Here is a 16,903-nt window from a genome sequence, read left to right on the forward strand (position 1 = left end):
AGACCCACTCACTCCAAAGGCTGCACCTTGGACTGGCTCGCAGATATTAACTGCACCTCCTGCATCACTGCCACTGAACCATGCATTTGGACTGATCACTACCTGATCTCGTTCACCATCCAGGACATCCCTCAAACCAATGCAACTAAAGCAATGACACCACCTGCCCTTACCAGATGTAAAAAGAATATAACAGTCACAAACCTCCTACTGCTGATCCATCCCATTACCAATCCCTCCTATATGTCTACTGATCCTACAGAACTGGTTGATCTGTACAATAATACTATCAACAAAGCTATAGATACCATCACGCCTTTGAAATTGAGCAAAGCAAAACCTCTGGCTCATCTCAACACGTGGTTTACCCCCAGCCTAAAAGACAGGCAGAAACTAGTTGGAAAAAAAACCTGTTGACTCAGAACAAAAAACAAAAATCTCCTCACCTCCCTCACCAACAGATACAAAAAGGAAATCATACAAACTAAAAAAGAAACGTTTAATGACAGAATCAAAAAAGCAAATTCAAGCACTAGGGAAATCTCTATTCTCAGAGAATTAGAATCCCCAATTGCGCCTATAGACTTGTGCACCAAAAATAAAATCTGGTGCACGAACATCCAAAATGCCCTAGGCAATAAAATCACCATGCTACAAGACAAAATATCAGCCAAAAAAAACTCCCTCCACAAGATCGTGCTTGCTACTCAAGAAGCCATCTTGCAAGAACTTGCCAACAATCAAACTAAACCACACAACCAATTCAAATTCAGGTCAATCTCCACTATTGAAGCTGAAAGTATCATTACTTCACTTAAACCTTCCCGATGCCTTGGGGATACTTGCCCAGCCTCCATCATTAAAGAAGCTGCAAAGGACCTAGTTCCTTTCGTTACCACCTTCATTAATTCTTCCTTGAAAGATGCATGGGTACTACCCCTCCTAAAAAAGCCTAACCTGGACCCTAGCGTCCAGACCAATTACAGGCCTATAACGAAAGTACCATTCCTCCTTAAAATCTTAGATAGAGCTGCCTATCTACAGATTCAATCTTATTTGGAGATTAACAGCTTATTAGGCACTAGACAATCTGGTTTCAGACCAAGACATGGGACTGAGACGGCCCTTCTCGACCTCAAGAACCAATTAGATGAGCGAAAAGACAGAAGAGACATTTCCATTCTACTACTCCTAGACTTGCCAGCCGCTTTCGATTTTGTTGACCACAAAGTGTTATGTAACCACCTCAAATCGGCCGCTAACTTCTCCATAGAGGCGACTACCTGGATAAACTCTTTCCTAGATAATAGAACCATAAGAGTCTTAGGTGTGCCAAGCTCTGTGATCAGAATACAAGAGTCTTTTCGCCCTCTTCAGCAGCAGACCCAGTACCTATCACATGTGGCGTACCACAGGGGTCATGTGTCTCCCCTACTTTGTACAATATATTTAGAAAGCCGCTCTTTGATATACTGGACAATCTGGGTGTCTCATACACTAATTAGGCAGATGACACCTAGATCCTCATCCCTTTCCAGGGAGAATACCACAAAGACACAAGCCTTATAAACAAAATTTACCAAATCATACAAACCTGGATGGCCACCCACGGTCTATGTCTTAATGACGAAAAGACCGAACTCCTAATCATTGGGTCCACCAGTAAAATAAACAAACTCCCTCACCAATACAAATGCATCACCATTGACAGTATTAAGAATAAAGTCGCCAAGGAAGTAAAAACCTTAGGTTTCTATTTAGACTCTGCTCTCAACCTTAACAAGCAAGTAAATGCCACAGCTTCTGCTAATTAATCTATGCATGTAAACCATTTTTGACCACTGAAAGCTGCACCACGATTACACGGGCACTAGTCCTATCCAAATTGGATTACTGCAACACACTTTACTTAGGCACCAGTAAACATAATACCAACAAACTTCAAACCCTCCAAAATAATGCCCTACGAACAGACCTAGGCATTCCCAAAGGTCAGCATATATCTGACCAAAAAAGATCCTCCAACTGGCTAGCCATCAAAGACAGAATTAAACTTTAAACACTAAACCTAACATACAATTGCCTCAACAGCAAAGCACCAGCATACCTTACAGAGAAATTCACCAAGCATACATCTGAATGTCCTAGCTGAAAGGCACAATCCATTAGTATCAGAATCCCTAACTTTAAACTTAAAAGAACTGGAGGATCCAGCTTTCCAGTCTTGGCAGCACAACTCTTGAACTCAATTCCGGACACCTTAAGAGCCTCGCCCTCCTTCCATTCATTCAAAACCAATGCTAAACAATGGTTACATTCCAATGACCGCTGACGTATAGCTCCATGACCTGGATAAATGTATCTATATTATTGTACTGACATTACTGACATGTATATATTTATCACTGTACCTTATGCACATTTATATACTATTGTAAAGTATCCTTGTATACTGCTGTTATCTTGTATCTTTCATGTTATGCTGTAACTGTAACCAAAACATGTCATACAAGTGCCCCAGATGCCTGACGGCCCGGTGCGCTTTATAAATGAATAAACAATACAACAACAACACAATTGATTACTTGTTATGCCAGTGTAAGGTATAATTCTCCTCTTGCATCATTTAATAGATAGAGAGCCTCACCATTAATCGAATAATATTTTACAAACAGACTAATGAGGACATTCTTCGTCTGTATGTGGCAATTCTTAAACACACATATTCCATTCTGTTTCCATCCCTCAGCTGTCCATTGGCAATACATATATCATAATGTCATTCATAAATTCTTACTTTAATTCTTCATCGATTGGCTTGGCAACTCACTTTATCTTTCTTTTTGGGAACAGTAATCGTACACGTCATGATTCTGTGTAACCTTTGCACCAAGTAGTGACTTGTTCCCGGATTACATTTTCATTGTGAGCCAAGACTGCCAAGCCTCTCCCTGCTTCTGTCTCATAAACATTAACATTCAGTCTTTTGGAACAGAATTTCAAAGACATGCTGTGGAATACCTCTAAATCCGCTGTGTGTCAAACTTATGTAAGGCCCTTCAAGTCTCTAGTCAGTTCCTTGTCACAGACAATCTTCATTAGCACGGTATGTGGGTTTTGAACCAGGCTCCAGCCATTTCTTCCTCCCTTGCTCTTCATTGCTGAGTGAAGAATGTGTGGATTCATGGGTTTGTTGGTTTGCATCCCATATTTGTTTGTTGTATGGTGTGTTGCAGATGGCTAAAGAATCACTCCGTCTCAGAGGCAGTTCAACGGTTTCTACAGAAGATTTTGTGGGGCCTATGCTGTCCCTCTCCCTCTCTCTCTCTCATCTATTGTAGAACCTCCACCCTAGCCCGGGTGTCCCTGATCCCAGGTTAGTATCTACAGAAGGTAGATTCTTACTCTCTATGCCTGTCTTCAGGTGGAGGTGATAACCTAAGGGTTGAATGTCTTACATGTCTAAAATCTCTCTACATTATCCAATAGTTAGTCTTCTAATAGGGAGTTGGGATAGTGCCTTGCAAAAACGCTAGTTGATTCAGGCCCCTTTTTAACGTGCTTGGATCTGGTCCTTGAGAGTGGGTGATATTGGGCCACATTAGAAGTGTGCCGGTGCTGTAATAAAGTTTGCCGGTAGGGTGGTGGGTTTACCTCCAGCTCTAAGCTGGAGGTATATCCGCCACCCTACCGGCAAAATACTGCTGGTATTACCAGCCTGGTAATACTGGCAAATCCCCCAATGGAGACCTATGGAATGGGAATTTACTGCGTTTCCGCCACTTGGAATCTGCCAGTAATTCCGGCAGACCAAGTAGCGGAAACGGTATTACAGTTTACCGTTATCCTGTCCGTAATACTGGCAAGATACCGGAAAACATGTGATGAGGCCCATAGTCTGAGTCACTTTTTCTTTCCAGTGCTTGCACGCTTCTAAAATCATCTGCTTTTCTTCTCCATCCCTTCTCCAATGCTGCAGTTTTGCCTTCCAGGCAGCAAGGATTTTCACACGCTTTTCCTTCAGACTTTCTCCTTAGTATCAAGGGAGCTTGGAGAATTGTGTGTTCTTCCTTTGGGATTCTCCCTCCTAATGAGTCAGCTTAGGGGGGCTAGGGTTGCTTCTCAATTATTCCCCTGATTGGTTGACCGCTACTCAGGTTGGAATTCTGCCCACTGATTGGTCAGCCTTTGGGGAAACCTAATGTCATAAATTATTGCTTTATTATGGCAATCCTGGTTTTGATCGGTGGACTAGCACTCTTCCTCATCACAAATGAGGACTGGCAAGTCTTTAAAGGCATCTGCAGAATGTGGCTCCATCTTGGTCTTCTTTTCTGCAGGCATGTGGTTTCACGGCTTGCATGGGACTGGCCCATGCCTGCTTCCCTGTATTTAGGTCTCTGCAATCCATTCCTGCCTTTCATTGTCTCAGGTAAAAACGTGTTCTTCCGATTTTGTTTGCAGTTCACATTCGAATGACACTCCAGTCCTTGGAGTGCCAATGATCCGCACAGAGCATTCAGGGACATGTGGCCCCTGCCAGGATCTTCCATATATGCGGTCTCAAACATTGTAGCACTGCATATCTTGGAAGGTAGAAGGTCTGCAGTGTTCAGCCTCATCCACCCTTTGGGTTAGCAGCAGGGCATACCCCAACGTCAGCGTTCCACAACCCCCACAAATCAGGATGTGGAGTTCCAGGAACCCACCACAGTAGGCCGTTCTTCCATTAAACGGGATTGGTTAGACCAATCAAATCATGTAACAGTATTCTTAGAAGATGAGGGTATCACTCTCCAACTGTTTTATGCATTCAAGGATTGGCAGGGTGACAAGGGTTATGGTGGATTTAAAGGCTGTTCTGTGCTTAGTTTTATACTGCCAGCCTCATCAGTGATAATTTCACTGGAGGCAAGAGCAGTAAACATAATTTAACAGTGTCCTCAAGTTTTACAACCAAGGAGGGTAATTTTATAACAGTCGTATGCTTTTTTTTTGTCATTTCAAAGGGATTGAAAAAGATATTTCACCTTCAACACTTTAATTTAGTTTATCTTCATGTATATTACGATTTTGCTCGTTATCTAAAATTACATTACATTTGCTCAGTCTCTACATCACTGACCTGGGTTTTCACAAATTATATTGGGGGGGGGGGTCGAATCTCAGACATACAGCTTATTTCAGGTGCTAAGATGTCTGCAGGGGATTAGTTTAATACATTAATAAAATGGACATTAAAAAATGCTTTGGGCTAGTGTGATGTCCCCAACTCTGCAGGCTTCACCGTTATCAGGAAAAGCAGTACTGAGAATGTATAAAAGCTCTCCTGCTAGCAACAGCAAAACCAATGTAGGCTCTAAGGGAAAGTCCAACTTTGGCTCATTTAAAAGCAGTGTTTGGAAGGCTATGGATGGGAGTTCAATGAAGACACATTGATCTAAATCCCATTTTATAAATATTTTGTGCTCATTGTTGAACATACTCTTATTTTAATCAAAAGTCTCTCCAGACTCATTTTCTGGTTAGTTTCCCTGATATCACTTCATTTGCAGACTTTTTAGCTCAGTCCTCACATATTTTCTAAGGATCAATGGAGTCCCACCTGATCATAAAAGCAGCCCATCAGACATCATACTGCCCTACACATGCCCCACGTAACCCTCTCTTAAACCTCCTAAGGATGACTTCCATATTTATCCTGATCTAAAAGTCATGCAGACATACTTGGACATTTTCTACCGTTAGTCTATGGACAAAAATGTTCACATGCTCCCGTCACTCAAACTTCGAAGTCTGTTTTTCTAGATTTCTAGATGATGCAAACACTTTAGCCATGCATATTGCGTATTTCATCAATAAGGTTTTCTATGTCTTAAAGTATATAGGAACTAGCTGAAACGTTCCCTCAGTATGTGTAAAATAGACAAGTTAAACGTTTTCTAAATTTCTAAAGCATTATAATGGTCCAAATGATACTGGGTTTGTTGCCATATTTATTTTTGTGTAATACATGTTTTATTAGACTTTTTGAACATGTGAATGTGCATGAAATTATTATATTTTTATTTTTGCCATGCATGACACTTAAAGGTTCACTAGCCAACATAGACTTTCAAGAGTTCAGCCTGAAGATATTTGATAATATTTCCCAGATTAATTGTTGCCTATAATGCTGTGAAGCAGCAGCGCCTCGGATGGTGCCGCGGCAGCCGCGGCGTGAAGCCGGCCCACACGAGTCGGGAGGCGCTGCCGAGTCCGCGGCCAGTGAGGGGAAAGGAAAACCCGCGGAGGCTAGCCGCGCGACTAAAGCCGCTACGGGTGGACCCGGCGGGGCCGCGGAGGAAGCCGCTATGTGCAGCCGCGGCGGGGCCGCTCGTCACTCACCTGTTCGCCCCAGTCCGGGGGGTGGGGAGCAGTGTTCACGACGGCGCCGGGACACGGGGGAGCAGCGCCCGGCTCGCTGGTCCCGTGCTGCTCATGACGCTGCTGGAGCTGCACGTTGCAGGGGGGGAGGGCCCAGCCTCAGGACGCGTCCCTACGCGTCGCGGCCACAACCGCATGGCCAACACCACCGCCCTCCACCAGCAGGGGAACGGGGCCTACACCACCGCCCTCCACCACCAGGGGATCGGGAAGAGCAACACACTGGGATGGCAACCCTTAAGAGAGGTGGGACCATGTCCCAGGAACCAATAAAAAGGGGGCTAACTCAAACCCTCAGGGATTGGTGGGGGCTTGATACCTCCGGCTGTGATAAAAGAGCGACCAGGATGACTAATGGGTGGTTCTCATTACACAGGACACGGGGAGGAGAGAGGAGAGCGAACCAGAGTGGTGGGCCTATCCGGACAGCGGCTCGAGATAGGACCAAGCCAGGCCCAACGCCGTTGTATTACAGGAGGACAAGATACCGGTGAAGATAACCGGGAGGACTTAACAGTTTTTCTTTCAGCATCTGCTGCCTTAAGCCAAAAATAAATATTATTTTAGCACTAGTCTGTCTCCGACTATAAATCCACCCTTCACACTGGCGACGAAGGTGGGATTTTAGACAGCGCGATGGAGTCATTGATAAAGACATTGTCTGAGGGCCAACAACAATTGCAACAGATGCTACAACTGCAGTCCCAACAAGCAGCTGCGGATCGGCAAGCCTTTCAACAAGCCATACAGCTGCAAGGCTCTATATTGACCACCGCACAGGACAACCAGCATGAGGCCATGTCCCGTCTCACCGATGCAGTGGCCAGCACTAGAAACCAACCACTGGTGCCCTCGGCCCTCCTACAAAAGTATAAGGACGGAGAGGATCCCGCCTTCTTCTTTACGAGCTTTGAACGTATAGCCAGAAACGCACAGTGGCCTCCTGACCGGTGGGGTCAGTATGTCGCCCCCCTACTGTCCGGGGTGATGCAGGGCGCCTATCAGGCGGTAAACCCCAACGGCAACACGCCGTACGGGGAGATCAAGGCTGCCGTACTAGACCGCTTGGGCCTGGACGACGAGGCCTACCGGATCCGACTGAGGGAAACCAGGCTCAGGACCGGGGAGAATCCACGCCAGCTGTACTATAGGATAAAGGACCTAGCAGAGAAGTGGTTGTCGGCTCCAAACCCCGCTAACCAACCCCTAATCGATAAAATCATTCTGGAACAATTCATCGAAGCCCTGCCCGGCCAGATGCAGAAATGGGTTAGGCAACACCATCAACCCACCCTGACCGAAGCCGTGGATATTGCATCGGCATACCAGAAGGCAGGCCACTTCCGACTACCAGCTACAGGGGTATCGGCCCGCACCGCCATCCCGATATCCGACCCCCATATGATTAGGGGTAACCGAGCCTTACCCATAAGATGGAGACCTCCCGATGAGAACAACAGGAGACCCGAAGACAAGAGACCAGGAAACGAGGAGAAGGCCCCAGCACCGACCTCTGGTTACAAGCAACCGCAGTGCTATGAGTGCAACGAGTGGGGCCACATAGCCCGGTTTTGTCCCAGGAGAAGAACAGTCGAACCCATGGACATCGGCTATCTGACCCCGATAGACGAGAACGGTGTCCCAGGACCATATGTGGTGGACGTTCGAGTCGACGGCCGACCATCACGTGCCCTTTTGGACAGCGGCAGCAGGCAGACCGACATATCACCAACTGTGAGTAACGCTCCCTGCTTACCTAATGTAACCGTACCTATCCGATGCATTCATGGGGACACCAAATGTTATCCGATGAAGGATGTAGTAATTGACTTGAATGAAACCTCCTCTCCCTTGAGGGTTGCCGTCCTACCTTGTCTCCCAACCCCGGTGGTAATTGGGACCGACCTCCCCGGTTTCGGTCAGACATTAAGGGATGCCAGGGAGGGGCAGTCCCCGTCCAAATCCGATGTTACAGGAACCGACCCCGTCTCCCAGGAACCCCCACCCGGGCGAAAGAGGAGGACCCGGATGGCATGGTGTCAGGCCAGTTATATGACCCGGCCTATCGACTGGAAGCTAGAAGACAACGAAGACACCATAAGGGGGGAGACCCTAACTGACCCCACCCTACGAGTGGCCAGAGAAAGGGCCGCCCGGGAAGGGGAACCCAACATCGCCAGAGGTCCAGGGTTTCTACTGCGACAAGGTCTCCTATACCGAAGGTATAAGGGTGACGACGACGCCATGAAGGAACAACTGGTGCTACCAAAGAGCCATCGACTTATAGTGATACAATTGGCCCACAACCATCCCTGTGGAGGTCACATGGCCTCTCTTAAAACCCAACAAAACCTACTAAAGAGGTTTTACTGGCCCGGCATATATGGGGAGGTCGCCCAACACTGCAAGAACTGCCCCACCTGCCAATTGACTAGCGGGGTTCTACCCGCAAGGGCACCACTACAGAAAATGCCCCTCATTTCAATCCCATTCCAGAGGATCGGCATGGACATAGTGGGGCCCCTGGAACCAGCCAGCCGTGGTTATAGATACTTACTGGTCGTAGTCGACTACGCCACTCGATACCCCGAGGCCTTTCCCCTAAAGGGAACATCGGCCCGGTTGTTATGCGACCAGCTAATTCCATTCTTTGCCCGAGTAGGGATTCCCTCCGAGATAATCACCGACCAGGGGACCAATTTTATGTCGACCCTCTTAAAACAGGTATGTGGACAGTTCCAGATCAACCAGTTGAGAACCTCAGTATATCATCCCCAGACTGATGGGCTGGTAGAACGTTATAATCAAACAATCAAGAAGATGTTAAGAAGGGTGACGGGACCAGACGGAAAAAACTGGGATCGGGTGATTCCCCTAGTGTTAATGGTGTTAAGAGACACCCCCCAGTCGTCCACCGGTTTTTCTCCCTTCGAGCTCTTGTTTGGGAGACAACCTCGAACAATACTAGACCTGGTTAAAGAGGAATGGGAAACCACAGAAGAAGTGTCTTTAACCGAGTATACAGAGGAATTAAAGGAACACCTAACCGCACTTCGTACCCTGGCCCAAGATAACCTTGGACGTGCACAGACAACACAAGAAAGAAACTATAACAAGGGGAGCCGTATGAGAACCTTTAACCCAGGGGACCAGGTATTGGTACTCCTGCCCACTAGCACCAATAAACTGTTGGCTAGATGGAGAGGGCCGTACAAGGTCACGGAAGTACTAAGCCCAGTAACCTACCGGGTACACCAGCCTGATCGTACCACCCCTGAAAAGGTCTATCATATCAACCTTCTAAAAAAATGGAATGAGCCTCTTCTGGGCGCCTTTGTATGCATAGAGGAAGCCAAACCGGACGAGATCCCGAACACCGTTCCTGATACCCTAGATTCAGTCAATTGGGGAGACACCCTTACCCTCGAAATGAAGACGGACATCAGGAACCGGTTGTCCCCTTATGCTGACGCCTTTTCCGCATTACCTGGAAGAACAGATGTGCTTGAGCATGTCATCAAAACAGATCCCGGACCACCTGTGAGGCTTAGACCCTACCGGATACCCGAAGCCAGGCGAACCATCATCAATTCCGAAGTGGACGAGATGCTAAGGATGGACATCATCGAGCCTTCGGTCAGCGTTTGGTCATCACCCATAGTGCTTGTCCCTAAGCCGGATGGCTCGGTTCGTTTCTGTATGGACTACAGACAATTGAACGCGGTGTCCCGATACGAAGCCTATCCGATGCCTCGGATGGACGAACTCCTGGAGGGCCTTGGAGCAGCCTGTTTCTTAAGCACTCTCGATTTAACCAAGGGCTATTGGCAAATACCCCTTCGCTCCCAGGACAGGGAGAAAACTGCCTTTTCCACCCCACGAGGCTTATATCAGTATAAAGTCCTACCCTTTGGTCTCCACGGGGCTCCCCCCACATTCCAGAGATTGATGGACATCATACTGAGACCACATACTGGATACGCCGCTGCCTACCTGGACGATATTGTGGTATACAGCCAATCCTGGGAATCGCATCTGAACCATCTGGAACAAGTAGTGGCTGAATTACAGAAGGCAGGCCTACATATCAACCCCAGGAAGACCACGATGGGAACCAACGAAACCAAATATCTGGGCCACATAGTGGGTGGGGGAGTGCTGAAACCGCAGTTGTCCAAAACACAGGCTATCCAAGATATACCGACTCCTACCAACAGGAAACAAATACGAGCTTTCCTGGGATTGATCGGGTATTACAGAAGATTTATCCCTGACTTCTCCTCGATAGCCGCTCCCTTAACGGACGCATTGAGACTCAAGGGGAATCCCAACCTGACCAACGACCCGAAGGCCTTGAACGCCATAGCACACCTAAAACAAAGGATCACGTCCAACCCGGTCCTCTGTTGCCCGGACTTCCAGAAACATTTCTTTTTACAAACGGACGCCTCAAACCAGGGCCTGGGAGCTGTGTTATCGCAGAAGAATGGGGAGGGCCTGCAACCGGTGTGCTTCATCAGTCGGAAATTGTTACCCCATGAAGCGGCTTACTCAACCATTGAGAAGGAGTGTTTGGCCATCAAGTGGGCTGTTGACTCGCTCCGGTACTATCTGTTGGGTCGCCGGTTCACTCTGTACACCGACCATGCACCCCTCCAGTGGCTGGCCCAACATAAGGACACGAACCAGAGGGTCCTCCGCTGGTTTCTCTCCCTTCAGCCATTTGATTTCGTCACATTGTACAGACCTGCCAGGTTTCAGCTGGTGGCTGACTATCTGTCTAGGTGTTCACCCTGGCCCGAACGGCCTGGGATTGGGGTGGGGATGTGTGAAGCAGCAGCGCCTCGGATGGTGCCGCGGCAGCCGCGGCGTGAAGCCGGCCCACACGAGTCGGGAGGCGCTGCCGAGTCCGCGGCCAGTGAGGGGAAAGGAAAACCCGCGGAGGCTAGCCGCGCGACTAAAGCCGCTACGGGTGGACCCGGCGGGGCCGCGGAGGAAGCCGCTATGTGCAGCCGCGGCGGGGCCGCTCGTCACTCACCTGTTCGCCCCAGTCCGGGGGGTGGGGAGCAGTGTTCACGACGGCGCCGGGATACGGGGGAGCAGCGCCCGGCTCGCTGGTCCCGTGCTGCTCATGACGCTGCTGGAGCTGCACGTTGCAGGGGGGGAGGGCCCAGCCTCAGGACGCGTCCCTACGCGTCGCGGCCACAACCGCATGGCCAACACCACCGCCCTCCACCAGCAGGGGAACGGGGCCTACACCACCGCCCTCCACCACCAGGGGATCGGGAAGAGCAACACACTGGGATGGCAACCCTTAAGAGAGGTGGGACCATGTCCCAGGAACCAATAAAAAGGGGGCTAACTCAAACCCTCAGGGATTGGTGGGGGCTTGATACCTCCGGCTGTGATAAAAGAGCGACCAGGATGACTAATGGGTGGTTCTCATTACACAGGACACGGGGAGGAGAGAGGAGAGCGAACCAGAGTGGTGGGCCTATCCGGACAGCGGCTCGAGATAGGACCAAGCCAGGCCCAACGCCGTTGTATTACAGGAGGACAAGATACCGGTGAAGATAACCGGGAGGACTTAACAGTTTTTCTTTCAGCATCTGCTGCCTTAAGCCAAAAATAAATATTATTTTAGCACTAGTCTGTCTCCGACTATAAATCCACCCTTCACAAATGCCCATACAAGAAAATCATTAAAAAAATGAATGGTGTTGGAGGCTTTGCAGAAGGATGCTAACTGCTTTGGCTGAACGCAAAGGTAAAAAGATGATGTTGCTTTTACACAATAAAATCTTCAAAAAGAGCCTTTGTGTAGTATTGTAACAAAGGACACATTTTAACGTGCAGTGTTATGTCACAATGAAATTGTAAATAGCTCATTCAAGTTAGCCAGAGCCCCTATGCAATCTACTTTTTGTCAAACGATCAGTGAACTACTGACTGGATTATAGCATATTCAGTAATGACAAATGGTCAAATGCACAATTTTCATATGACTATTTTGCTTATCCTCCATACAGAGACCCCAGCACATGGACTAACAGTACACTGAGTGAAATGGGCAGCATTGCCTGGGCTTTAAAGAGTAGCACACTGCAAACAATCCCTGAGGTAAGTGTTATAATTCCCAGCCATATGTGATATAACCTGCAGTGAAAGTGGCTTTCAAGATCATTTTGAAGGTATGTCACATAGGTGACGTGAATGTGTCATCTGGTAGTGCTAACACTAATGGTACAGAGTGTGCAGTGGAGAAAATGACATTGGTAGATAAATATAGTACAGTAAATGTCCTTCTTCTCCAAACTCCTGATCTGCTGATTCATTTAGAAGCACTTATATGCCACTTCCTGGCGTGTGTTGTGCTCTTCATCCTGGCTGAACATAGTGTCCATCTTTCCACAAAGAGTGACGGCTGTTTTGATCTCTCTCATCCTGTTTTCATTGGGATTTACATGTCTTGTTAAATGACAGGTTGGATGGTTGCCTTTGTAATTAGCTGTCTTCAGATTTGAAGTCTGGCCTTCGAATGTTCTTCTGCTGCCTCTAAACGTATACTTTGAACTTACCTGGATTGTACATATTCTGACACTTTTGATGGTTGTCTTTGTAATTAGATGTCCTCGTATTTCCAATCTGGCCTGCAAATTGTCTTCTGGTGCTTGCAAAAGTATGCTTAGAAATTAAATGTTGCTTATGTGGATTGTGCCTATTCTGTGTATGGTTTGGTTTTTGTTAAGAAGAGAACGTGGGGGTGGGAAATATGTTCCCAGCAAGTCAAGTTATCTATTGGGCAGGAAGTATATGATCCAATCATAAATAAATAGCAATAAATGATCTGGGGACTATGTAGGATGTATTGTGTTACAGCAAGCATGGACATGTGTTAATTTATTACATGGACATAATGCAATATGGATATTACATGTGTAGGAATGGCACTTTATTTCATTCTTACTGAAGGAGCAGTAATTACTGCTGCACTCTTCAACAGTCCACACCTTCCACACCCTTCCACACCCATCCCTCTCCCCCGCTGAACTTGCTGTGGTGTAAGGAACGGGGCAAGCGAGAAGGTGACCTGAGAAAGACAGGAGGAAGTTGATAGTCTGAGCTGCACTTTCTTTGAAGAGTAGACTATAATTTCCACCAGTGCTAAACAATTGGAAATTATTAGCAGCCCTATACATGTGCATCTGTCATGCCTGCCGGACATACCCCTGGACCAGTAACAACTTCTCCATACAAGATGAATTACGCCCACAGAACCAGTAGACCTTTTTACTCAAAATGGAGGTTGTTCGATACATTGCCCGGAAAACGACGTCTGCATTTTTCAAGTCGTTAATTTTCACGTGACTTAGGTCCGTCACGTGTATCACGGCAGTGCGTACATAAGCAGCGTGGAAACTCCATTCGCTGCTTCTGATTAAGTCAATTTTGGCGTTTGTAGCTGAACCCCGGACCTGCGTTCTCGCATTCCTGTCAGCAAACTTCTTTGGCCTAATTTGAGCTTGTTTTTCCTCCACACGCTAATTCCTCGGTTGCGTGTATCCTGTTCGCGTGCCAAATCTCCACGCGGACGCTGTCTGCAAGCGCGGCTGTCCTGAGCTGCGTGAATCCAGTTCGCGTGTCAAATCTCCACGCGGGCGCTGTCCGCAAGCGCGGCTGTCCTGAGCTGCGTGAATCCAGTTCGCGTGTCAAATCTCCACGCGGGCGCTGTCTGCAAGCGCGGCTGTCCTGAGCTGCGTGAATCCAGTTCGCGTGTCAAATCTCCACGCGGGCGCTGTCTGCAAGCGCGGCTGTCCTGAGCTGCGTGAATCCTTTTCGCGTGCCTAATCTCCACGCAGACGCTGTCTGCAAGCGTGGCTGTCCTGAGCTGCGTGAATCCTGTTCGTGTGCCAAATCTCCACGCGGGCGCTGTCTGCAAGTGCGGCTGTCCTGAGCTGCGTGAATCCAGTTTGTGTGCCAAATCTCCACACGGACGCTGTCTGCTAGCGCGGCTGTCCAGAGCTGCGTGAATCCTGTTCGCGTGTCTAATTCTTCACGCGGAAACGCTGTCTACAGGCGCGGCTGGCTTGGCTGCGTGTATGCTGTCGCGTGCAATCCTGCACGTGTTTTTCTGAACTTCTTCGAACTTTTGGTACCTGTGACAGTCAACAGGTGAGATTCTTATTTTGTTCTTTGTGGGAAAGGAAGTATTTCATGAACTATTGGAAGGTGAATGTGCACAGTACATTGGACGCTACCCTGTGGTGCACCAACCCGGTATCTAGCGAGAGCCTCGTGCCGTTCGGGATAAGTCTCCCTTACTAATCTTCCCTTCCTTTGTCGTTTGTTCAACTCTTGGAATCTTCAAGATATTGTCCTGGAATTCTTCAGTTTAGCCTTAAGGTCAGTGTTTGAATTAATCCCAATTCTGGTTTTCTTAGTATTTAATTTGGGACAGTGTCTTATGATACTTATCTATTTTAGGCTTACTTCCTGTACAATCCATCTCTCTGCCTGTTTTATTCAGTCAGAGAGTTGTATCATTTGGAAGGTCTAATTTGACCTGCCTTCAATCAAGTCGTGTGAAGATAGGATCCGGAAAAGCCCTACCAAATTGTATCCTTTTTTGGTTACTGTATCTTTTTCAGTTGATACTTTGGTGATTTATGACAGCATTACAAAATGTGGAGTGATACAACTATGCCTTGAATTAAGTTCAAGATGAACATTTTATAGGCAATACATTTGTCAAATCAAATAACCCATACTTTGAAAAAAAAACTACTTATCATGCAGAAAAATTCATTGTACATCTACTTTAGAAGAAATAACAAGGATGAAGTGATTACAGATGGGTCTAGTAAAGATATTAAATCACTTCACCTCTGGGTCTAGTGCCCCTGCTTTCATTTTTCATGTCCTGAAGGCCTTCAACTGAAAATAAATGTAAATCACAATGTTGAGCAATTATTTTGAGGTCCACGAAAGAGAGGGAAATCCCCATCACAATTCGAGGCCTCTTTTCCAGCAGCCTTTCCTCGCCTGGAGGAGCTTGGAATTTGCCCCTATACTTGGCATAAGATGGAAACATCAATGGAACTATATCTTACATATGGCACACAATAACATATTTGGAGCATTTGAAGCTTCAAATATGTGCATGCTGGCACCACTTGCGAGCCTATGTACATAGTCCCAAGAGACCATGCAAATGGCAGTAGTGCCCGTAGTAGCATTCAATAACATAAAATGTGGTGACTATACCATACATTATTAGGGCATTTGAGGGTGAAGTTAATGTGAAATCCAAGCACTTGTACATGTGTATTTATACCCTAGCATATCGTGAGTATATCAAATATTTGATGGCTTTCTTCATGTTTTTGAGGCTGCACTTCACATTTGACAACCAAAACCCTTTTAGCTTAGTCAATGCTTGTTCTAAAATTCTGAAAAACGTGCTTTGGAAGTCATACGATCTTTCACATCAATACTATGATATGGTGTGGAAGTAGCATGACATATTTATTTTAATTAAATGTATTAAGTAGGAGACAATGACAGTCAAACTTCTTGCTTTTGAAGAAAAAGGGAATATAAAATTCTATTGCTGGAACTCACAACCTGTCATATTCTTAAGGGCTGAGGAAGATGTATTACATAAACATGAAACCTGGCCTGCTTAAATTCTGCTACCAATAAAAAGCATTAGTACGGAAACATAATATTAGTTTTTACTGTCAAATCACATGCATAATTTTGAGACAAGGAGAATGACTAAACTAAAAGTGTGTTTGGTGTTCGAGATATGTTAGTTGTCATCACAAACATTTGACGCTGTCCAATGCCTGTGAAGACTTTTGGTTCTTGTAGAGTTAGTGGAGTATTGATCTGGCTGTATTGTTATTTTTTATGTTCTTTACACAAGAATACATTCAATGACTTCTGTTTGATTTTTGTTACATTGGATTGCCTTTGAAATGTGTTCATTCATATTGACAGATTATCCAGCATTATATATTTTGCATTGGATGTTATACGAGTTGGATTACCACTGTTAAAATTATAAATGACAGGTTTTACCTTTTTTATGCTCTCAGGTTCTGGGTGGATTAACATTGCTTGTTATTTCACTGAACAACGAAGACATTAAGAGGCAGGGTCTAAGAGCATAAATATGGTTTCAGCTGCACCACCAGATCCAGACTCTCAAAAGAAACACCAAGGAGGGGAATGGTATGGGGAAAGGCGGGTGGAATGGGTGTCCTGATGGTGAAATCAGAAAGTGCAGTGCCAACTATAACAGTTACACAGCTGATACATAAAATTCCCTGAGAAGACAAGCCAAACTAGATAAAGATGATTCATAATACATCAATGGCTGGTGGTGGTATAATATCCTTTTTCATAGTGAGTAGGTGGCTAGTGGACAAATAGATGGGGTCTGTGCTTTGGGAGCGTTCTGTTTGAAGTTACC

The 16,903-nt window shown here is 46.5% G+C and overlaps 1 protein-coding gene across 1 annotated transcript in view; it reads left to right on the forward strand.

The window, feature by feature from the left end:
- Positions 1-16,903, forward strand: part of LOC138568695 (uncharacterized) — a 1,243,988-nt gene that overhangs the window by 834,105 nt on the left and 392,980 nt on the right. Inside the window, exon 84 of the mRNA XM_069646472.1 lies at positions 12,456-12,546. Within this exon, the coding sequence (XP_069502573.1) occupies positions 12,456-12,546 (91 nt within the window). The remainder of the gene's footprint in view (positions 1-12,455; positions 12,547-16,903) is intronic.

The sequence above is a fragment of the Ambystoma mexicanum genome, chromosome 2q, assembly GCF_040938575.1.
Source record: "Ambystoma mexicanum isolate Mex_15411 chromosome 2q, UKY_AmexF1_1, whole genome shotgun sequence".
NCBI lineage: Eukaryota > Metazoa > Chordata > Amphibia > Caudata > Ambystomatidae > Ambystoma > Ambystoma mexicanum.